The sequence below is a fragment of the Pelophylax lessonae genome (assembly GCF_965119305.1).
Source record: "Pelophylax lessonae genome assembly, chromosome: 6".
Lineage (NCBI taxonomy): Eukaryota > Metazoa > Chordata > Amphibia > Anura > Ranidae > Pelophylax > Pelophylax lessonae.
Genome location: NC_138773.1, coordinates 259,811,774 through 259,839,427, shown reverse-complemented (window position 1 = coordinate 259,839,427; position 27,654 = coordinate 259,811,774). Strand labels below are relative to the sequence as shown.

The 27,654-nt window shown below is 41.1% G+C and overlaps 1 protein-coding gene across 1 annotated transcript in view; it reads left to right on the top strand.

Annotated features, from left to right (window-relative positions):
* The first annotated feature begins 321 nt into the window (after positions 1-321).
* The window catches only part of LOC309557376 (bile salt export pump-like), a 110,874-nt gene continuing 83,541 nt past the window's right edge, over positions 322-27,654 (top strand). The window contains exons 1-5 of the mRNA XM_082260067.1: positions 322-426; positions 14,326-14,419; positions 19,636-19,654; positions 24,441-24,473; positions 26,410-26,461. Of these exons, the coding sequence (XP_082116193.1) occupies positions 14,350-14,419; positions 19,636-19,654; positions 24,441-24,473; positions 26,410-26,461 (174 nt within the window). The 5' untranslated portion in view covers positions 322-426; positions 14,326-14,349. The remainder of the gene's footprint in view (positions 427-14,325; positions 14,420-19,635; positions 19,655-24,440; positions 24,474-26,409; positions 26,462-27,654) is intronic.

The following is a 27,654-nucleotide window of genomic DNA, read 5'->3' as shown; positions in this document are numbered from 1 at the left end:
TATCCACTATGAAAACTTGTTAAACATTTTTTTTTTTATGCAGCTGGGGTATTGTAACCGAGGTCACTGCCAAATTCTCTGCCCACTACAGTAAAAACCAGTTATGGAATGAGGAATGTTTTGTCTCTAAACTGAACTTGGTCCTTTTACTCCAATGAATGGAGACCTACTGGAAATCTATAACCAAATCTCAGTGACCATGCAAAGATTTTCACCACTCGTGCAACCAAAGTCATTGAACTGTCAGAGAGGCGTTCGTCCGGCCATTAACCTTTCTGAAAACATCCAATACACGCTTTAAAACTTCACTTCATATTACTGGGCTGTCATTCACCACCTGGACACTCGATATGGACATACACACCTGGCTGTGACAAAGCTCAGATAGATCTCTTTTAGTGAGGACAAGCATTCGTTACAACTCAGGTAAGAGCATTTTAAATGTTTTTGTCATATGAATGTGATACAAGTTGTCATTATTTTATATTACATACATTTATAATTGCAAAAAAATATTTTTTAACTTAAACAATACAAACTAACATACAATATGATATTATTATTATTATTATTATTAGTAGTAGTAGTAGTAGTAGTAGTAATATCAGTGTTAGTATTATTATTTTTTATTATTATTATTATTATTATTATTTTTATTTTTTATGTTTTTTTGCTTCTAGAGGTAGAGTTTTTAAACGTTTCCTTTCTTTTTTTTTTTTTTTTATTTCATCCCCCTTACAATCTCCTTCCTCCATTAAGCAAACACTCGTACCTCAGCCGAGATACCGACTAGCCCTGATCTCCCTCTACCCCCTCTTTATACAAACATCATTAAACAGCCTCGTTTTTCACTCCTACTTTCACTACGAGAAGTTTACTCTTAGGATCACTACCTATAAATAAAGTGCTACCTGATTAGATTTAGCTTCCTTGTTCTCTATATTCAAATGTTGTCATAATGTGTTCATAACATCTTATCTAAATTTTTCTGAGCTGAAGCATATCCTCTCAAATATGTTGTTATGTATCTGGAAATATGCCTAATAATAATATTTGAACGGAATTACGCTATAAAAATTGTGAGTGGGAACGCTTGTTCCCATTATGCGCAATGTAGATGGGGCCTCAAAGTGCTGAACCATTATACTGGCTGGAGAGGGTGGGGGGGAAACACATATTGTACATGCAGTTCTCCTACCCATTGTTTAAAGCTATTTTCCATTCTACATTGTATTCTGCTCACCATATCTGGGTTGTACAAGGCTGGATACATTTGTTCAGTTGCGATTTGTATTTGTATTGCAAACCTGTATTGTCTGAAAATACTTAATAAAAGATTAAACCTAAAACGTTTCCTTTATCAAAACACATAATTAGTAATAAGTTTAATTTTCAACAGGATGGACCAGAAGTTCATAGGCATAATTAATAAGAAGTACTTTTTTGAGAACACAAGGCTGGATCAACATTAAGAGTCCATTTACGTTTGTGCAGTGTGGGGTATTAGTGCATGTGCATTAATACACATTGGGTGAGATTTGCTAAAATTGGTGCACACAGAATCTGGTGCAGCTGTGCATAGTAGCCAGTTGGCTTCCAGGTTTAAGCCCCGGTTCACAGTGGGCTGATTTGCCATGCGATTTTCCATGTCAAATAGCATACCAAATCAGAGCCTATTGCCAGCAACCAAAACTTTTCGGCGCCACACTGATTCACAAAAGTAGTTTCTGCACTACTTTTGGTGATTTCAGGGGCAATTTTAATAGACATCTGTGCAGGAACCCTCACAAATGTCTATCAAATCTCCCCCAAACTCGCACTGAAATGCGGGTTTGAAATCATGCCAATTCAGATGAACTTGCACGATTTTAAACCTGCCCTCAGTGTGAACGAAGGCTAAAGGGCCATACACACTATAAGATTTTCTGAAGACTTTTTCCTTCTGATTTACCTTTTCTATGTAGTGCAAGGGCCTGCCAGATTGCATACAAATTGAAAGTGTTTAGGTCTGACCTCATATTATATGGTTTTGGTAAATCTAAAGGAAAAAGTTTTCAGAAAATCTTATAGTGTGTATGGCCCATTACTGTCAAAGCATAACTGACCAAGCTGCAGTTAGAGGCTGATTGGTTCCTATGCACAGCTGCAACTGATTCAGTATGCACCAGTTTTAGTAAATCTTTCCCATTATATTGTTCATTAACATGTTATTCAAAGGCATCCTATGGAAAAAAACATGGGATGCCATTGCACCAACATATACCAAAACTCAGACGGGACAAAATGTTTGTAATGCAATGGGCTATGGTGCGTTGTCATGCCTAATGCCCCGTACACACGTACCGATTGTCGGCCGTAAATATTCGGCCGACGACCGATCGGCCGATTGTAGGCTTGTTAGTATGATGCTTCCGACAGCCGACAGCGCACTTTCAGCCGAAAATAATCTGTCGTGTAGGCATTAACATTTTTGTTGGCCAGCACCATAACGGCCGATTGTTCGCCAGTCAGTACAGATTTTGGCCGACAATCAGCAGATTTGCAAGAATGGGCATGCTCAGAAAAGAAAAAACACACGGAAAGTTAACCATCACATGACATCACTTCTGCAGTCGGCTGTTGTTGGCCGACAAAATTCCTGTGCAGTCTTTTGCAGTTTTCAACAGACACGACAGCCCTGGACAAAAGACGGCCGATCGTACGGCCGACGATTGGTACGTGTGTACGGGGCATTACAGTGTGCTAATGTGTTTGGGTAGTATTCAAAAGTAACACACACCTTCCCACAATGCATTGGTGGAAATATGCTCTCAATTAAAACAATAAGTTAGCAATTCTCTTAGGGTGGGTTCACATATGTGTGAATTGGATGTGGTTCTCCTCAAATCCAAGTCGCATGACATGCGAGTGTGACCAGCTCTCAGTGGAGCCGGATCACACAGGTCCAGGGCAGCCACGGTCTGCATTCCAAAGGAGTCCTGTGTGTGTTTGGATCCAGTGCGGGTGCAAAATCAGGCAAAAACTCTGACCTGATTCGCACCTGAACCAATGAACAGGAACGCACAAGACCCCATGCTGGGAACCGTGGCCGCACCTATGTGAACCCAGCCTTATGGGCCATACACACTATAAGATTTTCTGAAGACTTTTTCCTTTAGACTTACCAAAACCATATAATATGAGGTCAAACCTAAACACTTTCAATTTGTATGCAATCTGGCAGGCCCTTGCACTACACAGAAAAGGTAAATCTGAAGGAAATCTAACCACAAAAGTTGGATAGTGTGTATCCAGCTTTAGTGAAGAAAGAGCACCTTGTAGACTCAGGGTATTGATCCTATCAATCTGGCTCATTGTTGATCACATGGTTTTCTGGCAGAAATATTTCAGCCAAAATTCCCTTTAAAATGGATAAAAATCTCCAACTGTCTCTCAAATAAAATACATTTCTAGCATGGAGACAACCTTCCATTTTCAGCAGATTTTCAGTTTGTAGATGCTTTTTTGTAGATGTTTTGTACACATTCGGAGAAAGATACGGAAGTCTTTTGGGCACCTACAAACAGTTAATTTATTATAGCTCTGATCGACTTGCCATGATAAGCTCTGCGTGTCAGAATTTGATTGCAGATGTTAATGATAATGTATCACTCAGCAGTTTCCTTGAATTAGCATCGCTTCAGATACTCTCTGTAGAACATTTGCTTGCAAATACCAATTAGATTATAATGAGCTGCACATAAAAACACTGTAAAATACAAAAGAACATGCATTACCAAAAACGGCGTATGATCAAGAAATATTCTGTAGTCAAAAAAAGAGACAGTTATAGATAAACATACCTTATTTGTAATATAATAATAATTGCTTTTTTTATAATCTTCTTAGGTGTTGTAAGTCAAAGTCATCTACCATGGTTATCGCTTTGTATTAAATAGTCTGATTGTGAGTTTAGGGAAATGCAAGAGTATTTAAAAGTGGTTGTAAATGTTTGTTTTTTTAAATAACAAACAGATTTAGAGCCGGTTCACACTACTCCGACTCAAAGTCGCCCCGACTTTGGGCGACATTGAAGTCGCCGTGCAGAACAACTTCATCGTGGCTTGCAAATGACTTCTCATAATAAAAGTCAATGCAAGTCGCTCCGTCTTCGCCCAAAAATAGTGCAGGAACCTTTTTCTAAGTCGGAGTGACTTGAGTCGATCTGATTAGAACGGTTCCATTGCACAGCATGGAGCGATACTTGTTAGGCGACCAAGTCGCCTGACAAGTCGGAGTAGTGTGAACCGGCTCTTATACTTACCTGCTCTGTGCAATGGAATGGCACAAAGCGACCCCGATCTCCCCTGCTGGGGACCCCTGCTGGCGCTCCTAGCTCCTCCCCTCCATTGAGTGCCCCATAGAAAGCAGCTTTCTATGGGAGCAGTCGTGCTGACTCGCTCCTGAGCCTTACTGTCTGCACCTATTGACACAGACAGTGGAACTTGGCCCTGCCACTGCTCCCTCATCACTGTCTTTGATTGACAGCAGCAAGAGTCAATGGCTCCTGCTGCCTCAGCACAGCCAGTGAGACTAGGAAGTGAGGGGAGAGAAGAGCTGCAGATGGGCACAGCTTTGGATCGAATGAGGGCTCAGGTAAGAAAAAGGGGGGTGGGTTCTGTTGACTAAACATTTTTTGTCTTAATGTAAGAAATGTGATTGTAAACAATCACCTTGTGAAACAACCCATTTAATTTAAAACTAAATTGAAAGTGTACAGGTATAAAAAAAAAAAAAAAACAACAACTTATAAATACCTTTTTAGACCTTTTTTTTTTACATGTGATTAACATTCCCTCTGTTTCCTCTGTTCTCAGCTGCATAAGAGCTGGGGGAGGAGAAGCAAAATCACACTGAGCTTCCCAGTGATAGGCTGTGCAGGGGTGGGGGAACTGTCAGCACAAGTCTGATTATTGGAGGAGAGCAGACTGGAATCCCAGCATAGCTAGATAACTGACCGCGTGTGCTCTCCCACTTAGCGTGGTCAGTTTTTAAAAGAAAAGCAGAGGGACTGCCATGAACACCAGGGACTTCACACAAAGGAAGCAATACAAAAAGAACAGGATACTTTTTCACACATGCACATGGTACAGCAGGCACATATCAGGAATATGAAATGCTGGGGTAATAAACACTTTAAGGTAAAAAAAAAAATTAAAGTCAGCAGCTAATACTGTAACTGCTGACTTTTATTATAGTGGCATGTCCCAAGAGGTTTCCGAGCAGGGAAGGGAGGGAAACAACTTCCAGTGGAATTGCCTAGGCAATTCCAAAGGAGGCGAGGGCGGGTACCTGCCAAAGCTAGGTACCGTCCCCCTCCTAAAAAAAAAAACTCCAATATTGTTAGAGGGGGAGGGCTTTTCTAAAAGCAGAAATTACCATTTAGGGTAAAGTTCTGCTTTAAGAAATGTTGTCAGAGCAGAAAATTGAGAGCTGTCATTGATGACTTGTTTTTGAAAGTACATGTTCCAGGGATGCAACCCATAGACTTGTTGTGCAGCAGTGAGAAGGAACATGCATGTTAGAATTCCTGACCCTTGATATGTACATGGTCCAGGTCAGTGACTCAAGTAGTGGAGGGAGGATAACGATGACTACCTAAGACTTCAAAAAAAATATTTGATAAAATGGAGCTACTGCCAATGGCAACCAATGAGGCTTTCTGTTTTAAATTTGTTCTAGATCATTTTTAACAAAATGGTCGGGGTTCCACAAGGTACAGCCCCAGAAAGAAAAGTTGCAAATGAAGCTCAACACCGGAATTGAAGCAAAACACACTTTATTTAAAAATAGGCTGGCAAGACAGTTCCAGCCGCTAAAAAATACAGCGGGCAAAAAAAGACCCCCTGTGACACTGAGTGTTAACAAGATTAATCTCAGTCACTCACAACACCGCACATAAAATGGGCCCCACGCATCAAAAAATTTGCATACCATTTGTGAACTTATTCCTTATCAAACCTCATGGCATAAAGTACTATCAGTGAAATAAATGTGGTCGCATCTCACAGGAGACCAGATGTTCCAAGAATATACCAAAATATGAGGAAAAGTGAAAGTTCAATTCCATGTAGCTGCTCTGAAGAAATAGACAGACTTCCAGGTAAAATTCTACTCAGGGCATGGATAGATAGAGAGATTGTGTCTTCTAGTCAGAAAAATTCAATCATATTGCTGAATGGCAGAATCATATATTTCAAGGCTTTCCAACACATGTTATGCAACCAGGGGAAAAAGGCATGGCTGACTGCAGTCCCTAAGTCATTGCCGGGCTGAGGCCATTGTATGTAATGGGGGTTGTCACAGCATATTAGTCCAAATAGAAGGCTCACAGCTTGGTCTGTAGCGTTGATATGGTTGGACCAGTCTCCTAGGAAATTCCTCAAGGAGCTAATGGTCAGCTGCCTTCCCAAAAGATACACCATCAGGCCAAAAAGAGCTATTCTCAGCTCCGGGGCAGCAACATTACAGTGAGGTAGAGTTTGGTGTAGCAGCCGTAATTGAAGTCCATGCAGTTACTGTCAATAATCACACTCCGTAGGGTTAGGGTAGATTCTGAGGTAAAATGTCCACAGTCTGTAAGTATGGCCAGTTGGGCCTTAGTATCTTCTTACCCTGCCCATTGGATGTGTGTTTACCGATCTCTGGTAATTGTGGAGAGTCCCCACTGCCAGTAAAGTATCATGGGCTACGGCCACAGACTCTCGCTGTCCCTGCTTCCCTATCTCAGGTTGCAGCATCTGAAAACCGCAAAGAGAGCCCAGAAGTTCTCAGAGCACGGCTTGGAACGCAAGAGCGAACGCGGACCCTTTGTGCTGTGACGTCAACGCGTGTCGCGTGTGTCACGCACGCTTCGTCAGGATGTTCTGAAGCCGCTATTCTCCATATTTTATACCCACAGCATAGGTGTCAACTTCTCACGTACCTGACTGATGAGCCCGAGTGCAGAGTGCAGAGGAAGGCCTCCCTTACGTATCTGACTCGCAGCCCCTGGTAGAGCAGACAGGTGGCATGGGAGAGCAGAATGGTATGAGGGCCTGGCGGGTCAGCTGTTGGACGGGCAGCTCCAAGGTCCCAGATGCTTTAAAAGGAGACAACCAGCAGGTAGGAGGATCCAAACAGCAGGCAGGCAGAAGGACGGAACACCCGAGTCCACACTCACTCTGGGGGCTCACAGGAAAACGGATCAGTTCACAGGCTGGGTCAACAACAGGCGGGCGGCGTGGAATCCAAAGGAGCATGCAAGTTCAAGGTCAGAGGGGAGCCGAGGTCAGGTGCAGGCAGAAAGCAAGGGGAGTCCAAAAGTCAAGCCGGGTCGTACAGGAGATCAATCACAGAAGCAGGTAAACAGGAGCAGGGGTCACATGAAGCTGCAGATCAGACAGCAAAGACATTATGCTGCTGAGGAGTTTAAATAAGGCAGCCTGTTGCCAATCACTGCAATTAGTCTGCAGACTCTGCACCAAGTTAACCCTTAGGTAGCAGACCCATGACAGTAGGTATCTTTAATCACCTGTTTTGTCTTCCCTATGTAAAATTTTTTACAAGGGCATTCAATAATGTAGAGGGTTCTTGTTGTGGCACAGTTGATAAACTGTTTAATTTAGTAGTTTGATGGACCTAGTGGAATCCATTTAACTCGTTAGATCTATTCACATAGCCACACATGCCACAGTGACCACAGGCATACATACCCCTGAGGGCCGGGAGGTCTGTGAGCCAGTTCCTGCTTGTCTTTTTTTGGAACTCAGAATGAACTAAAATGTCACTTAAGTTAGTTGACCGTCTGGCTACCATAAGTGGTCTAGGTCCCACAATTTCACTCAACCTTCCAGACCTCAACAGAATATGCAAGTGATCACTAAGCACCTTGCGAACCTCCTGCCATTGGGTTCCAAACTTAGTAATGATTCTAAGGGGAGCATTAGCTGTACCATCTCCATCCGTTTCTCGGGGCAAGGAGTTCCTGTCTTGTTTTTTTCCCAGCCAAATTTTTGGCTCTCCTCAACGTCCTATGGGAATATCCCCTTTCCCTAAAATGTTTATACAGGTTTTCAGCCTCATGTAGATATTCATCATGGCTGGAGCAGTTCCTTTTAATTCTAATAAACTGCCCAACTGGGATACCCCTCTTAAGAGGTTCAGGATGGTGACTATCTGCATGAAGCAATGTGTTGGCAGGCGTCTTTTTCCTGTATGTAGTGGTAGAAAGTTGACCATCTATTAATCTTATTTTAAGGTCCAAGAAAGGAATTTGTTCCACATCAGCCACATATGTCAGGTGGATGTTTTGGCTACTCTGACTGAGTTTGTCAATAAACAATTCAAGTTCAACTCTCGTCCCATCCCATATCATTAGTATGTCATCAATGTACCTCAGCCATGTCTTGGCATGACTGAGGTACATCAAGGAAACATACACCACCTCTTCATCCGACCAACCGAGGTGGAGACAGGCATAAGAGGGGACCCATGGGGCACCCATGGCAGTGCCCCTTGTTTGTTGGTAATACCTTCCTAGGAATTGGAAGTAGTTGTTATTTAGAGCTAAATCTAAGATTTCAAGAAGGAATTCATTTTGGGATCCAAGCTGGGGAAATTTAGATTCAAGGAAGTGATACATGGCCGATATACCCCATTCGTTCGGAATTGAAGTATACAATGATTCTACGTCTATTCCGACTAGTAGCACCTGTCCCATAAATTGTAACTCAGAGATTTTATTCAAGGCATCATCAGTGTCCCTAACATAAGAGGGCAATTCAGTCACTAGTTTTTGAATAAGAGTCACGGTACTTAGATCATTTTTAAACGTGTTCCTAAATCAGATTACATTTTATGTTGAAGTTAGCTATAGTTTGGAAACCTCTTCCTTTGCTGCTTTAGGACCTTGACCAGGACAGTGTTTCTTATCACATGACCTAATTCCAGGGTATCTGGTTGTAAGCTCGCTCATTAGGGGTTGATTAGCCACAATTTTACATTTTTGTGGTTGTCGTCTGTATACAACAAAATACCTGGGGCACTGGACATGTGACTGGCTACCATGGAGTAGCAGTTAATGATTAATGATGTAATTTATCACTTTCATAGAGTGGGATTGCATAGCTCCCAACTGTCCCTGATTACCTCTAGGGATGATCGAACGGTTCGGGTCGACCATCGGTTTGGCACGAACATTGGGTGTTCGAGGTTCGGCCGAATTTAGAACTTTTTGCCCAAAAAGTTCGGAATTCGGCAACCAGAACTGACCAAAATGCAATGCTTCAGGAAATGGGCTTTAAAAGCCCGTGATTGGACCAGAACCATTAGCAAAAGCCAATTGAGGGGGCAGGAGAATGCTAGGAATGTGATTGGAGTGACTAGGGGGTCCCTAGACCAATCATTAGTGAATACGCCCCCCCAGTATATAAGATCGCCCCCGCCATATTCCTAGCATTGTTATACTGGACATGGAAGAGAGTGGAAGCAGTTCTGTTAATTTTACTTTAAAAGTGACATTTAGCTATTTATTAGTGTCAGGAAAGGGATATCTAGTGTAGTTAGAGTGCTCCTTTACACTTAAGTTAGCTTCAAAAATTGAGTTTCTGTAGGGAAAGTGTTAAGTGTAAGGGGACCGTAGTGTAGTGTAGGGTTAACTGGCAGTGACTGCTATGGCAGGGTGAAAAAACCCTTCCATAGCAGGGTGACCGCTATAGAGAAATGATCATTTCTCTGAATTGCTTCGGCACAGGAATATGGCTTCTCACCAGCCAAGCATTTTTTATGCTGCAGGGACTGCCACTGCCAATGCTTTTTTGAGGACATGTTTGATGTCAGACATGACATCTGAACATGTGTATAGGGGGTATATATACACATATATGTCTGTATATATACCCCTAGACATATATAGGTGTGATAGTAGCAGAAATAAATGCTTGCGCTAATGAAATCATTTACAGTAATATATTTCTGCTACTATCACACCTATATATGGCTAGGTGTCTATATACATATAATTATGTGTGTATATATACCACTATACACAAGTTCAGATGTTTTGCCTGCCTCAAAAGAACACAAAAAAATGCCAAAAAAAACGCTAGCGTCAAAAAAAATGCCCAGGTGTGTTTTTGCTGGCATTTTTTGGGGGGTTTTGGAGGTAGGCAAAACATCTGAACTTGTGTATAGTGGTGTATATACACACATCCATATATTTATATACACACCTAGACATACATAGGTGTGATAGTAGCAGAAATATATGCTTGCGCTAATGAAATCATTTACAGTAATATATTTCTGCTACTATCACACCTATATATGGCTAGGTGTCTATATACATATAATTATGTGTGTATATATACACAAGTTCAGATGTTTTGCCTGCCTCAAAAGAACCCAAAAAAATGCCAAAAAAACGCTAGCGTCAAAAAAAAAAAATGCCGAGGTGTGTTTTTGCTGGCATTTTTTGGGGGGTTTTGGAGGCAGGCAAAACATCTGAACTTGTGCACAGTACCACTATACACAAGTTCAGATGTTTTTCCGGACTGCAAAGAACCCAAAAAAATGCCTGCTTTGAAACCGGCAAGGTGTGAAAACCGAGGAGAGAAGCTAACACCCTGAGCTGAAAGTTTTCTAATACATACAATCCTTTTTTTTTCTGGTTCTGGACATGCTACAGAGCTGAAACTTCACAGGTACACCTTTTAGACCCCCCAGACACAAAATCACACAAAAAAAAGTTCTTAAAAATTGTCATTTTTGATAAAAAAAAAAAGCCAATTATTGAAAAAATTAAAAAAAAAAGAGATTTTTTGATTTTTACTTTGGATTTCAGATCTGGGGGGTCTACATGTGAATTTTCAGCTCTGTAGCATGTCCAGAACCATAAAAAAAAGATTGTATTAGAAGTATTAGAAAACTTTCAGCTCAGGGGGTTGGCTTCGCTGCTGTAACACCTTGCCGGTTTAATAGAAGGCATTTTTTTGGGTTCTTTGCAGTCAGGAAAAACATCTGAACTTGTGTATAGTGGTACTGTGCACAAGTTCTGATGTTTTGCCTGCCTCCAAAAACCCCCAAAAAATGCCAGCAAAAACACACCTGGGCATTTTTTTTTTTGACGCTAGCGTTTTTTTGGCATTTTTTGGGGTTCTTTTGAGGCAGGCAAAACATCTGAACTTGTGTATAGTGGTATATATACACACATAATTATTACTAGACATATATAGGTGTGATAGTAGCAGAAATATATTACTGTAAATGATTTCATTAGCGCAAGCATTTATTTCTGCTACTATCACACCTATATATGTCTAGGTGTGTATATAAATATATGGATGTGTGTATATACACCACTATACACAAGTTCAGATGTTTTGCCTGCCTCAAAAGAACCCCAAAAAATGCCAAAAAAAACGCTAGCGTCAAAAAAAAATGCCCAGGTGTGTTTTTGCTGGCATTTTTTGGGGGTTTTTGGAGGCAGGCAAAACATCAGAACTTGTGCACAGTACCACTATACACAAGTTCAGATGTTTTTCCTGACTGCAAAGAACCCAAAAAAATGCCTGCTATTAAACCGGCAAGGTGTTACAGCAGCGAAGCCAACCTCCTGTGCTGAAAGTTTTCTAATACAAACAATAGTTTTTTTTATGGTTCTGGACATGCTACAGAGCTGAAACTTCACATGTACACTTTTTAGACCCCCCCCCCCCCCCAGATACTAAATCCAAAGTCAAAATCAAAAAATCTCTCTTTTTTTTTTAAGTTTTCCAATAATTGGCTTTTTTTTTATCAAAAATGACAATTTTTAAGAACTTTTTTTTGTGTGATTTTGTGTCTGGGGGGTCTAAAAGGTGTACCTGTGAAGTTTCAGCTCTGTAGCATGTCCAGAACCAGAAAAAAAGATCATATAGGTGTTAAAGGAGGGTTCCACATCCCTGTTCTACTGAAAAATTATCTTTTTTTTTTCATGGTTCTGGACATGCTACAGAGCTGAAACTTCACATGTACACTTTTTAGACCCCCCCCCCCCCCAGATACTAAATCCAAAGTCAAAATAAAAAAATCTCTCTTTTTTTTTTTTTTTCAATAATTGGCTTTTTTATCAAAAATGACAATTTTTAAGAACTTTTTTTGTGTGATTAATAGTTAATGGGGCATGACCCAGAACCCTAGGCACTTTTTAGGGGCATTTATTGGGTTTAAGGGCTTAAAAATTGTGTTTTTTGATTACCGAAGTTCGGGTCCCATTGATTTCAATGGGGTTCTGAAACCTGGGCCGAACTTTCGGGAAGTTCGGATGTTCTGGCCGAACCGAACTTTTCAAAAGTTTGATCATCCCTAATTTCCTCCTCATTTGTCCCTCATTTTGGGCTGATCTAAATAAATGTATATAAAATGCACTATTTATCTTTCAAAAAGTGTTTCCCTATGCTTTCATCCAATTTCTAAATTGCTGCATTTGTAAATTTCAAAAGCCAGTATAAAGGAATAGTAGTGATGAAAAAAAAAAAACACTTGGGGGTTTAACTATTCTTTTTTTTTGTATAATTCTCCTTTAAGGGGGCATGGCAGGGGTGTGTGCCTGAAATGAAAAATGCAAATCCTTCTATAGGGTGTTGTTGCCTCTATCCAAAGCACTGAGTGCGATTTCTGTCTGCTCTGTCATTCCTCTTCTATCTTTGAGTCACTTCTGACAGTCTATGCCAACACCAGATAATCCTGGGAGATGACCCTGCTCCCCTCCAGCACATAGCAGGTGTTTTACAGCCTTAGCAGTGCATGTTTCCCTATGAGACTGTGTAGAGTGGGGGTATATCCTGGAATGCAGGTCTCAAATTACTCTCAGCCCCTTGATCTATGCTGTGTAGTGTCTGACAATCACATTTCCACCTCCTGCCTTCTGGAGTTGAGAAAATAGCCTTTAATCTGTGTACTTTGAACATCTGTACAGGAGAGAGTCCTGCAAATAAACAGGTACAACTTATGTAGGAGGATTTGTTTCATCTCTGTGTATCGCATGAGGCAGTCACTTCACTTGGTACAGTATAGGGTTTACAACCACTTTGTAGGAAATCTATGGTAGCAGCATAGACTTTCTTATATATATACAATTATTTTATTAAAACAAAAGCTTTGTAATAACAATACAAACCATATTTTTTTTGACAATCCAATATAAGTTTTACTTGAATAAATCTCCTTTCATATTGTGAATTCTGCTTGTCTGCTGCCCATCCCCCTCGACAACTTTCTGGATTCCCTGCATGCTTTGCTGCTTCTCCTCTGCTGTTTACTCTTTATTTCTAAGGACTACATATCCAATGGTGCTTTGCTGCCTGTAGGCAGTGATTCCTGTACGGCCTCCGCCTCCCAAAACTCCTCCCCTCAGCACCTCTGTAGTTAAAAAGGCAGGCAGTGCCCACCCACAGACCATAATGAATACATGTCACAGAATTCAAGGTGTGGGGAGCTTCACAACGTTTGTTTTGAAACTTCAAGACCAATCTGATCAGTGGGAGTAGGTTGGAAATAATTGAAATACAATGTATAGATGAATTTATGATTTTAAATGTTGACAATAGACACGCCTTTTTTATAAATCAGCTTTATTGCCATGCAACCAGGGAGTACCACCAGTCCTTCTGTAGGGGGCCCAGAGAGCAGGGGGAATCAGATGTGGGCAGGGCAAGAAGGAGGATTGGTGCCTACAGGGGCAATTGCAGGAACAATGCCCTGTGTGTCTCTCCCTGCAGCAGCTGAAAACCAGTTTCTCACCCTCTCCCTCACCCTGATGCACAGATCCCCCTCCCTGTCCTGCCCAAATCTGATTCCCCTTGCTGTGGGTCCTCCTATGTGCCTAGTGGGAGGTAGAAGCCCCATCAGGTAGGCTGTACGGGGCCCCATGATTTCTAACAGCAGCCCTGCATGCAACACTGGGAACCTTGGTTCAAAGCCCAGTTAAGACACTATCTGGATGGAGTTTGCACATTCTCCCTATGCTAGCAAAGGTTTCTCTCCCATTCCCTGGTTTCTTCCCAAAGACATGACAGTAAGATAATTGGCTCCAGTCTAAATTGGCCCTAGCATGTTTGTGCGACTATGTATGCATGTAAGATAGGGACCTGTGATTGTTAACAAGTGAAGGGCAGGGACTGATGTGAATGTTCAGAATGCAAGGCGCTGCATAATATGTTGGCAATATAAGAACTTGTAATAAATTAATAATGCAATCTGGGCAAGTAATTGTTTTCTTTATTGTATATTCGTATAAATTTAGTTACTTGTTTGCCTCCCTCGTAGGGTCTGACTAGGAAGGAGAACACCATGTCAGTCACCCTGAAGAGCATTAAAAAACTGGGGACGGAAAATAGCTCGTTCGAGTCAGATGAATCAGGTACAATATAATTTCCAAATTTATGCCATCAGATATGCAAAAGACAAGCTATGGACACAATACGCCAGATGTTTTCAAGATTAATCCGAAATTCAGTCCAAATGTGGACAACAATGTAATTTATTGAGAAAGTACACATGATGGTGTCAGATAAATGTATGCAATTCATATTGTAGCATACGAAACCAGTTTTAGGTGTTAGATCAGGGGTGCCCAACAAGTGGCCTGCAGAACCCTCTGACGTGACCTCCTGCTCTGGGATGACGGGTTGGCAAGTCCAGATTGCCGACCTGCCATCCCAGAGCATCAGTATTGTGAATGAAGACGGCAGTAGAGGAAGCAAGCGGCTGCGGAGCAGAGCCATAGCAGAGCACAGCCGGCAATTCCTGAATGGAAGACTATTATTAAAGGTACGTTTATTACTAAAATCACAGTGTACATATGGGCATATCTGTTCTGCAGTGGTTACAGGGCTGCTTTCAAACTGATCCGCAGGTGCAACGCCATAGACTTCTGTTATTACTTACGGGATTGGTGCGCTTTCAGAAAATGAACCACACCTGCGGGAAATAATAGAATTCTATGGCAAAGTGCAGATAACCTGCAGGAATGCCACAAGTGCACTGTACTGCACCCGTGGTACGGGTAAACGGCAGCGCATCAGTGTGAATACAGCCTTGGGCCCCTTTCAGGTGATCAATCCAACCCATTTGGACCCTCCATTGACTTATATGAAGTGGCAGATGTAAACAGACTTGTGTCCATATACACCCGACTACCTCCAATCCGATCCACTAAAAAAACAAAAGGGGATCTGTCCCCTTCTGTCTGCGTGGTTCAGATCAGGGGCCAAAAGAGTAGAGCAAATGCAGAGCGCTCTTCAAAAGCTTTTGCACCCCTGTGTTAGATGAAGTTTTAAATGGATCTAAGTTTTAATGGAGCTGTGTTCAGAGGCAGATAAAAACCACATCTGGTCGAAGTTGCACGCACATACAAAAACTGGCCGATTGGCTGCAGCAAGCAAGTTTATGTGTGGCCAGGAACTCTGAAGAAGCGTTGTGCCTGGACGCACACTGACTGCTTTCAGGGTCAGTCGGTGGATGGATTCACATGTAACAGCTCAGATGAATGGTTATATGCGAATAGCAGCAGTACTGGCCATTGATTTATACCGAGTACAAATCTGACAGTTGCTGCTGTTCACACGCACTCCATGGAATTAAGACTGGTCCAGGCAGATTTTTGCAAAAGTGTCTCTCATGCATTCTAAAAGTGGTGAAGAATGTGCCAAATTCATGTACCTGTCTAGATCTTGACACAAATACAAAAATTGTAGCGTTAAAAAGACCAATTAAGAAAGTCCAAGCATTAGTAAACAGTTCATGAATGTTTCTAAAAATATTGCTAAATAAGACCTGATCTCAAGTGAAAATGACGGGTAACTCACCAGAAATAGATGTTGTCCCAGCCAAGAGTAAAATAAGTCCCTTTCACACTTGTGGGACTTGTCCTGCGGGTCGGGACTGAAAAGTCGCATGACAAGTCGTACTCCAAGATTTCCAATGAGTACCGTTCATATATGTACGACTTCAAGTCGCAATGACTTCAAAGTAGTCCCTGCACTACTTTGGGCTGATTTCAATGCGTTTTGAGGTCCTTAGACAAAGGCATTGCTTCAATTCCAGTCAAAATTGCATCAAAATTGCAGTAAAATCGTGTAACTTATAGATCGCAATCTGTGATGTAGTCATTAAGGTCCAGTATTTAGCTGTATCTACTCCTCTTCCTCAGGATATTGTAGTGTCTCATTGCACAGGTTAACATGAAAGTTACCATCAAAGCGAAAAAAATCCTATAGTGTAGTAATTTAAAATATAGAATTTTTATATAAAATGACAAGAATAAACACCTGTGCAAAAAGTGATAACATCGGTCTACAAGGAGAAAGCCTCAGAAATGAAAGTAGCTAAATTTTTCTAGAATTGGGTCACTAATAAAGGAGAATTAGGTCATGAGTATTAATTGGCTCCAGTTTCCAACATGGAGCTTCAGGTCAAAATTGCATTAAAACAATTCAAAATTATGAGGGGAATGTCTGATTATGCTACATAACTTTTCTACCAAATGTAATATAGCAATGAGACTGGTGCCACACCAATCATTAGAAATGTATCTTTTTATTGATACCAACATACCTTTCCATTCATTTACTGTTTTTTTATTTAACATTTTAATGCTCCCTCCACACCATTGGGACATTGCGAAAGGCATAGACATTTTCTTCTTGTTTAGCCAATGACGCAAATATGTTGCACATGTAATACAACAAAAATGGGGGGCCCAACTCTTGTCCTGATCCCTTATTTTGTATCACACAACTGTTCCTTGGAAATTTTAGGCAATGACACTTTCACAAGCCAAAAGATGTAACTGTATGATACGTACTGTACACCTGACCACGATAAAATATACCTTGCAAAAAAAGAACAATACATTACTGTTAGGTAATAATCTTTCGTTTCAACGTGAAGATACATTTATACACTACCATGTGGTACCATTTTCATTGCTCTACCGTACTTTGTCGAGAAGTTACGAGGCATCATGATCATCAGACACCTCCCTCCCATGTAGGCAAATATATTCACCTTTATATAAATCTTTATTGTGAATTATCTTGAAAACTTTAGCCAAACAGCACCTATGTCACCTGTTTTCCAAATTATCTAATCAAAATATGTAAGAATTAACACATTTTATCTCGGAGATCGATAATTTTCCAAAATTTGTAGACCAGTGTAATCAGTGTACTTTCGTGATCCAGGATTCCTCCCCCACATGCACTGCACACTCACCAAAACCATTGTGCTGCCATAGAGTATGCAGCTAACACACTTTGCAGGATGGATGGATGAAGGCCATCAATCTCCTCTTACAAGATCCTCTCCTTATGGGACAGTAGGCAGGATTTTTTATTATTAAAAATTAACCTAAAATAAAAAAGCAGACACCTGTATTCTTTGGAAAAATTATTGGCCGCAGCCATTTATTATTGGTTTTAAAACTTTTAATAAATATATAATAAAACATCAACAGTCTCAACAGCCTAGCCACCACGGCTCAGGCTGGATAAATAAAATTACAGGTAAAACCATAACTTCCACTCAAATATAAAAAACCGTCCCCCTTTGCTATAGCAAAGGTGACCCACCACATAATAACAGCCGCGACAAGGGAAGGAGGGTGGGGAACTCACACCACTGAGTCTTCTGAGGCGAATGAGCACCTCTGAGGCGAGCCTCGCTTTATATAGGGGCCTCAGAGAGCTCTAGAAGCTTCCACACTAAACCTATTCCTATAGGTGCTCTGACCCCTGCAAAGTTACGCCCACTACAGCTGTTCCCTCAGGATACCCTAAATCTCCCTCCCTTTTTACCTGAGGAAAAAAGGAGGGAAATACTACCTCATAAACCTACCTTCTTTTCCAGCCACTCTCCCATGAGGAAAAGGGGGCTTATTACAGCCTGATAAATAGAGCTTGTGGATCCTGAAGAAGCACTGGATCTATGCGAAATGTGCCACTAGGCTCAATATTTTGTGTCCTATACACCCATATCATGCAAATATGGATCAATTTTTAACAAGAATACTCTTGTTTTAACCACTTTACCACTAGAGCATTTTGCTGTCTTACGTCTGGGCCACTTTTTGCGATTCGGCGCTGTGCGACTTTAACTGACAATTGCGCGGTCGTGCGACGCCGTACCCAAACGAAATTTACGTCCTTTTTTTCCCACAAACAGAGCTTTCTTTTGGTGGTATTTGATCACCTGTGCGATTTTTACTTTTTGCGCTATAAACAAAAAAAGAGCGTAAATTTTGAAAAAATAACAATATTTTTCACATTTTTTTATATGAAATTCCCCCCAAAAAAATGTAAAAATCAAAATTTTTTAAAATTTTTGGCCAATTTGTTTTCTGCTACCTATGTTTGGTAAAAAAATTCACAATAAGCGTATTTTGATTGGTTTGCGCAAAAGTTATTGCGTTTACTAACAAAGGGAAAGATTTCTGTCATTTTTGGTGGTTTTTTTTAACGCGTAATGGCGGCGATCTGCGATTTTTTTTGCGGGACTGCGACATTGTGGCAGACAGATCGGACCCTTGACTGACATTTTTGACACTTTTGGGGGTACCAGTGACATTACTGCAGTAATCAGTGCTATATATATGCACTGTTACTGTAAAAATGACACTGGCAGGGAAGGGGTTAATTTTATTGGAGAGGGAGGGGTTAATGTATGCCTGGTGCTTACTGACGTGTGGGGGGGGAGGTGACTGTGTGAGCCAGGGACAGATCGGATGTCCAGCTATGCTGAACACTCCGATCTGTCACTCCCTGTCACTTGGGAGATCCGCCCGCTGTGTTTACACAGGCGGGCGGATCTCCACACTAGATCCCCGACGATCGGGGCAGAGCAGCGGCGATCGCCGCTGCTCCACCCCTGGCCTGACTCCCGCTGTGACTGAATACAGTGGGAGCGAGCCTCCGGCGGCGCGCGAGCGCCGCCCACAAGGGGGAGTGTCTGACGACGTAGGTCTACGTCGTCAGACGATAAAGAGCCACTTTGCCGCAGTAGTACTACGGTACTCAGTGGTAAAGTGGTTAATTATTAATACAGATTTTCTATTTATTTTTAAATATTACATTTTTGTGTATTGTGTGACATTCTAACATCCCCCTACTCTAAGCTCCTTCTTTGGAGATTTGGCATTTTCTTCCCCACTTTTTGCTCATAACAATTCAATGGGGGATAGTGTCAGGTTTTTTTGACTAGGACACTGTTCTCCTTCTACTTGTATATTCAAAAGAAAAAAAAATACCCCCCCTCTTCACCTTGACCAAACAGTGAATGATTAGCATTCATTGAGAAATTGAGAAGAATACATACCATCCTCTGATTGGTGCTAGTGCTGAGTAAGCCACAACCCCCCCCCCCCCCCCCCATGGTTACCATGCAGGACAGCCCCTCAGCACAGGACCGTGAAAAGAGCAAGGATCACTGTAGTAGCAGCGATGGCAAATGCATACTTACATTGGTCCAAACTTGACTATGCAATATAATGAGTTCTTTGCATGAATGTAAAAAATAACTTTAATCTGTACCCTGAATTTTGTTAAACTGTTTTTTTTTTTTTTTATTGTTTCTTCACAGATAATCTAAAGAGTAAAGAGTAAGTATTCATATTTACCCTCCACTTAAGTTAATTGTATTTGAAAAATTGCATTGGTATCCAGGGCCAGATTTGCATCACTGGAGCCTACAGGCTCACAACCTTTGGTGTTTCTCAAAAAAGTTTGCCATTATTTATTTCCAAGTTATCTTGTGCACATAGGTATTGCCTTTTTTACTCTCCTTTTCATGTATTTCAGATAATGAAATTATATATTGATTTATTGCTCTGTTTATATACGTATTAAAGCGGACCTTAACTTATTTTTTCATCTTTCCATCTATTAAATCTTCTGCCCTTGTTGTTTTAACTTTGGATAGTAAAACATTTTTTTCTGAATGTAAATACCTTATACAGCCCACCTCCTCTTTCTTGTCTGGTAATTAGCCTAGGCTAAATGTAAACAAGGCATGCGGCTCTCCTGTCAGACAGGCACAGGAGATTTTGTGTCTCAGCTAAGCTGAAACACCAATCTCTGAGTGCCTTTCACAGAGCCCCCCCCCCCCCTGCACAGTTAGTAAGCACAATTAGGCTAACACTTAACCCCTTGATCACCCCCAATATTAACCCCTTCCCTGCCAGTGTCATTTATACAGTAACAGTGCATATTATTTAGCACTGATCGCTGTATTGGTGTCACTGGTCCCCAAAAAGTGTCACTTAGTGCCGGTTCACATTAGTGCGATCACAGAGATCGCATGTAATTCCGAGCGCACTGCTCCTAAATTCCATGCGTTCTCTGTGCGGTGCAAATTTCAGCCATACAGTGTATGGCTGAATTTGCACCGCAATCGCACTAAACACGCAAAGGACCCTTTTTTTTATCCGCAGTAGAATCGGATCGCATAGTGGTTCACACTAGTGCGATCCGATTCTGTGCGAACTTGCAGATCGCACTGCAATATGCGATCACAACTGGGGGGTGTCGTTAACTTTTAATTGACACCCCCTCCATATCGCATATGGCAGTGTGAACTGCCAGGGGTGCGGATGCGATGTGGGAACACGCTGAATATTCGCAGCGTTCCCGCATCCCACAAATGTGAACCAGGACTTGTATGGATAGTTGGCCGTGAATTTTCGGCCAACGTCCGATCGGCCGATTTTCGGCTTGTTAGTATGATGCTTTCGACAACCGACTCCGACTTTTCGGCCGAAAAAAATCTGGTGTGCAGGCTATAAAATTTTTGTTGGCCGTCAACATAACGGCCGATTTTCCGTCAGTCAGTACAGATTTCGGCAGACAAAAATCTGATGAGCAAGACTGGGCATGCTCAGAGAAGAAAAGGAAAGTAAACCAGCACATGACATCACTTCTGAAGTTGGTTTTTGTTGGCCGAGAAAATTTGTGCGCAGTCTAGAGCACATTTCAACCAACACAACAACACTGGACAAAAGACGGCTGATCGGTCGGCCGATAATCGTTGCGTGTGTACAAGGCATAAGTGTCAGATTTGTCCACTGCAATGTTGCAGTCCCGATAAAAATCGCTGATCGCCACCATTACTAATACAAAAAAATAAAATAAAATAAAAAGTCTAAAAATCTATTCCGTAGTTTGTAAACGCTATAACTTTTGCGCAAACCAATTATTATATTTGTGATTTTTTTTTACCAAAAATATGTAGCAGAATAAAAATTGGCCTAAACTGATAAAAAAATATTAGATTTTTAAACATTTTTTTATTGGGAATATTTTATAGCAGAATGTAAAAAATATTGTGGTTTTTTTTCCAAAATTGACGCTCTTTTTTTGTTTATAGCGCAAAATCTAAAAACCGCAGAGGTGATTAAATACTACCAAAAGAAAACTCTGTTTGTGAGAAAAAAAGGACATCAATTGTGTTTGGGTACAGTGTCGCACAATCGCAAAATTAACTAAATTAATCGTTAAATTAACGCAGTGCCGAATCGCAAAAAAATGGCCTGGTCATTAGGGGGTAAAACCTTCCTCAGCTGAAGTGGTTAAAGCAAAAGATGGTCCAACAAAATAGTGACAGAAGGGGGGAGATCCTTTTTCCAACTCAGTGATTTTGTTTTTGAATGTTTTTTCCGACATGTTGGTGTTCTATCTTTCCCTTGGATGTTATAAGTTACACTACGTAAATACAACTGGACTGTCTTCATTTCAGGCTGCAAAGCAACAACATGTGATTATTTTAAAGGGGGTGGTTCTTTTCTATACCCACTGTATGGACACTGACTCACCGATAACTAACAGGAGGGCTCTAGCTAAAAAGGACCTAGCACCTAATGACACTATTCTCTGTAACTAGGCACTATTCTGGAATAGAGATGTATAGAACTGTTAGCCGGCGAACAGTTCCCGGCGAACTTCGCATGTTCGCGTTCGCCGCTGCGGGCGAACATATGCGATGTTCGGTCCGCCTCCTATACATCATCATTGAGGCAAACTTTGACCCTGAACATCACAGTCAGCAGACACATTCCAGGCCAATCAGCATACCTCCCTCCCACACCCTCTCACCTCCTATAAATAAGCAAGGTCAGCATCCATTTTAGATCATTTCTGTGTTACTGAGAGCAGGGAAAGTGCTGGTGCTGCTGCTGCTGTTATAGCTAGGGACAGTTCCCGGTCTTGTTAGCCAGTGTTCTTGGTACACTCCTGCTGTAAGGACAGCACCCCAAAAAGCCCTTCCTAGGGCTGGTATTTGAGTTTTTTTTTTGTATATATATATATATATATATATATATATCTATTGTCCCCAAAAGCCCTTTTGAGGGCTGGTATTTGTGTAATTTTTTTTGTTCTGTGATATATATATATATATATATATATATATATATATCTATTGTCCCCAAAAGCCCCTTTGAGGGCTGGTATTTGAGTATTTTTTTAATATAAATATATATATATATATATATATATATATATATATATATATATATAGCATGTCCAGAACCAGAAAAAAAAATTCATATAGGTGTAAAAGGGGTTCCCACCATCCCTGCTCTACTGAAAAATTATCTTTTTTTTCTGGTTCTGGACATGCTACAGAGCTGAAACGTCACAGGTACACTTTTTAGACCCCCTATACACTAAATCACACAAAAAAAGTTCTTAAAAATTGTCATTTTTGATAGAGAGCCAATTATTGGAAAAATAAAAAAAAAATAAAAACTTAACAAAAAAAACATTTCTTTGGATTTATTGTTTGGGGGGTCTAAAAAGTGTACCTGTGAAGTTTCAGCTCTGCAGCATGTCCAGAACCAGGAAAAAAAGATCATATAGGTGTAAAAGGGGTTCCCACCATCCCTGCTCTACTGAAAAATTATCTTTTTTTCTGGTTCTGGACATGCTACAGAGCTGAAACTTCACAGGTACACTTTTTAGACCCCCTATACACGAAATCACACAAAAAAGTTCTTAAAAATTGTCAGGTGTACCTGTGAAGTTTCAGCTCGGTAGCATGTCCAGAACCAGAAAAAAAATAGAATTAGGGTTAGGGCTAGGGTTAGGGTTAGGGTCAGGGCTAAGGTTAGGGTTATTTTTAGTGCTTAGGGTTAGAGTTAGAGGGGTAGGGGTAGGGCTACTAACTCTAACCCTAAGTATCTCACCGTAACCCTAACCCTAGCCCCTAACACTAAACCTAACCCTAACCCTCTAACCATAACCCTAACCCTCTAACCTTAACCCTAACCCTCTAAGCCTAGCCAAAAAATTACCCTAACCCTAAACCTAACCCTAGCCCTAACCCTAACCCTAGCCCTAAGCCTAACCCTAGCCCTAACCCTAATTCTTATTTTTTTCTGGTTTCGGACATGCTACAGAGCTGAAACTTCACAGGTACACTTTTTAGACCCCCCAGATGCTAAATCCAAAGAAATTTTTTATTTTTATTTTTTTTTTAATTTTTCCAATAATTGGCTCTCTATCAAAAAATTACAATTTTTAAGAACTTTTTTTTGTGTGATCCCTCTCCGGCATGCCACAGTCCAGGTGTTTGTCCCCTTGAAACAACTTTTCCATTACTATTGTGGCCAGAAAAAGTCCCTGTGGGTTTTAAAATTCGCCTGCCTATTAAAGTCTATGGCGGTTCGCCCGGTTCGCCGGTTCGCGAACATTTGCCAATGTTCGCGTTCGCGAACGGCGAATTTTAGGTTCGCGACATCACTATTCTGGAACAGAGACATCTAGTGGAAGACCAGATAACTGCACCTGCTTACATGCTGGTCTCATTTCCCTACAAGGACCCATATACCTTTAAGTGGCTCTAAAGTCAAAACTGCATTAAGGTATAAAATGTCTTGTTCTGCCCCCTGTCCCTTATCCTTAAACACCTGTCTCCTCTCACCAATTCAGCGATGTCCTGACTGCAGAAGTGTTGATCTCACTACCGGTCCCACATGATACACTTAGAGCAGTGAAAGCCATAGACTCCAGCTGCTGTCATTCAAATCTTGTGAGGAGGGAGCTGGAAACGTGGTCGCGCTGTGCTGTGTGTGTCTATGGATGCACACAGCCGGCTCAAGAGTGCATGCACATGAGAGCCCCCCTACACACTATGCGTGCTAAAGGGGTACTTAGAGGAATAAGGAGCGTACAATGTTTACAGGGGACTGCAAACGAGGAGATGAGCGACAGCTCTGTGCAATATTGTTCGTCCAAGCAGGTAAATATAACATCTTTTTTTTATTTTAAGACAAAAAGGTAGCCTTTTATATTAATTCAGATTTGCTTGTTCTTTGTTTTCAGTGCAGGATGGCTGGTTTCTCCAAAATAAAACTTATGCTATGTCTTTTTATTTCTTTTTCAAATAAACAGAGACAAATATGGCAATGGTACATCGAAGAAGAAGTAAGTTTAAGCAATGCTTAGAAAATGCAATACTGATGAAATAGAATGTACTCTTCATCTAATCACATTTTCTGGTCACGTAGAATACTTTTTCTATGCTGATTTGAAACAGTTTTGAAAAAAGTTTTTAGAATTATTTTATAGAAAATAGAGAAAAGAAAACTGCTGCCCATGGCAATCACAGTCTTTGTTTCACACAATAAAGAGTAGCAATTTCTGTTTTACTTTGTTCTAGGTTTGGTCAATCAAACTCAAAATAAAATATTTGAAGTGCTACACTATTCTGTGCATAGAAGTGATGGAAATGGTTAAAGTTGAACTGAGGGTACAATAAAAACCTTACAGCTGTGTTTGATAATCCTCAACATACTTATGGGTGGCACAGTGGTGTAGTGGTTAGAACTTTTGCCTAGCAGCAAGAGGGTCGCTGGTTCGAATCCCAACCACGACACTACCTGCCTGGAGTTTGCATGTTCTCCCTGTGCCTGCGTGGGTTTCCTCTGGGTACTCCGGTTTCCTCCCACACTCCAAAGACATGCTGGTAGGTTAATTGGATCCTGTATAAAAAAAATAAATAAAACAAATTGGCCCTACTGTGTATGTTTGCTTAGATTGTAAGCTCCTTGAGGGCAGGGACTGATGTGAATGTACAATGTATATGTAAAGCGCTGCGTAAATTGACAGCGCTATATAAGTACCTGAAATAAATAAAAATAAATAAAAACATACCTGGAAATGTGTGTTGTATGTGTCAGCAGCCTATGTGCAGAGAACTTGCCATTTTTGGTCCCAAAACAGTCTATAAATCTAAAAATGTGTGTACACTATGAGACGAGGGCGACCATTGACACCCCCAGTGAGACCTTGTACTATATGCCAGGACATCATGACATGGTGTGTGTCCTTTGTAGGCCTGAATTGAAGCAGGGTCTAGTAGATTTGTAACAGCTAAGTAACAGCCTTTCACTGAGATTTACTGGACATGTTCAACCTGGAAGAGGTAAACATCGACTTGGCATCCAGTATGTCATGGATTTTTCAATAGTGAGATTTCTTCTGTAAACCTTGACTCGTGTTCTTCTTCATCTGAGAGTTTTAGGTGTTTCTGTCCACTGACTCCTTCTGTTGAATTCTCCTTAAAATGTAAGAGTGAATCCCTCATTATGGCCAGAGAATGTGTGCAGACCTGAAAACTTAGCATGAAGATCTCAAAAATAGAGGTCTATTCATAGAAAAATTACTGTGAGAATGTCTCAAGCATTCCTCCATCTGTCAAAAATAATCACCTTTATTTGCCTAATTTGTTTATTTCCTATGAGCATTGTCTCATCTTCTGGCCAAAATGTGATATTTTTCTGAAATAACTCAACCAGGAAAATACCAGGTTATGGGCATTAGAGGGAGGTGACGATCATAGGGAATAAACACATTAGACAAATTACTGGGATTATTTAGGACAGCTGCGTGAATGCTTGAGACATTTGCGCAACAGTATTTTTTTTTTTTACGTAGGCCCCCTGATGATCTTTTAGCGATATAAGACACTGTCAGGTGGTGTCACTCTCCCACATCCGCCTAAACTGACAGTTTTTGATGGACTGAGACTTTGGGTTGCAGGCAGCACTATGCCACATGATCCTACATTGCAACTGAGTTTATGCCAATTGTGATTTGGCTCTTTAATCTATATGTATATATTATGAGGTCTATTTACTAAAGCATGTATGAATGTTCGTACAACAAATTGTGAAGATTTACTTCAGGTACCATATCATGTGAAAGAAATCCTGGTTTACTTATTTTATCTGAACAAGAATAAATAACTGAATTGAATATTAACACTATTTGTTTTGTGAACATTTGCAACTCCTTTAGTACAAAAGCCGCTTTACCTTGATGTTATAGCCATTCTTAAACACATATTATCTCTTCTTAGGCCTAACAAACATGCAGCTGCTGACAGCATACGTGTTGGTTTCTTTCAGCTGGTAAGTTCACTATGTATGTTGCTGCATGATATACAATATTATTGAATGGTTTGAGAATATGTTTTATATATACTGTATATATACAGTATCTCACAAAAGTGAGTACACCGCTCACATTTTTGTAAATATTTTATTAAATCTTTTCATGTGACAACACTGAAGAAATGACACTTTGCTACAATCTAAAGTAGTGAGTGTACAGCTTGTATAACAGTGTACATTTTCTGTCCCCTCAAAATACCTCAGCACACAGCCATTAATGTCTAAACCACTGGCAATAAAAGTGAGTACACCCCTAAGTGAAAATGTCAAAATTGGACCCAATTAGCCATTCTCCCTCCCCAGTGTCATGTGACTCATTAGAGGTATGAATGGGGAGCAGATGTGTTAAATTCGTTTTTTTTATCGCCCTCACTCTCTCATACTGGTCACTGGAAGTTCAACGTGGCACCTCATGGCAAAGAACTCTCTGAGGCTCTGAAAAAACGAATTGTTGCTCTACATAAAGATGGCCTAGGCTATAAGAAGATTGCTAAGACCCTGAAAAAAAAGAAGTTGAGTGCACGTGCTCAGCTTCATATCTAGAGGTTGTCTTTGGGAAATAGACGTATGAGAGCTGCCAGCAATGCTGCAGAGGTTGAAGGGGTGGGGTGTCAGCCTGTCAATGCTCAGACCATATGCCGCACACACTGCATCAAATTTGTCTACATGGCTATGGTCCCAGAAGAAAGCCTCTTCTAAAGATGATGCACAAGAAAGTCCGCAAACAGTTTGCTGAAGACAAGCAGACTAAGGACTTGGATTATTGGAACCATGGGTCCTGATTGCGTTTGTCTGCTGCATGCCCTGACCTTGGCTTGTTATCCGGCTCTCCTTTTGCTCCATCTATGCCTGCACTGTGTCTTTAGGTACTCTCCTCATGAGCAGGGTGAACCTGGGGGTCATGACCTGGGGTCAGCACGCAGCTAAATCAAAACTCCCGTGAGGGGGTCCCTGGCAGAACACCAGCTTGCCCTTAGATTCAACGCCCTGGGGGATCCCATGTCACCCGCTCGCTTGTGGGCTCACACCACTAGTACCGTGACACTGACTTTTCTCCAGCCCACCCAGATCTCTAGGGGAAGGATGAAGACTTAAGCATACCACTCTCTTCAGAGAGACTGGCTACATGTGGCATGTGGCAGGCGCAGCAC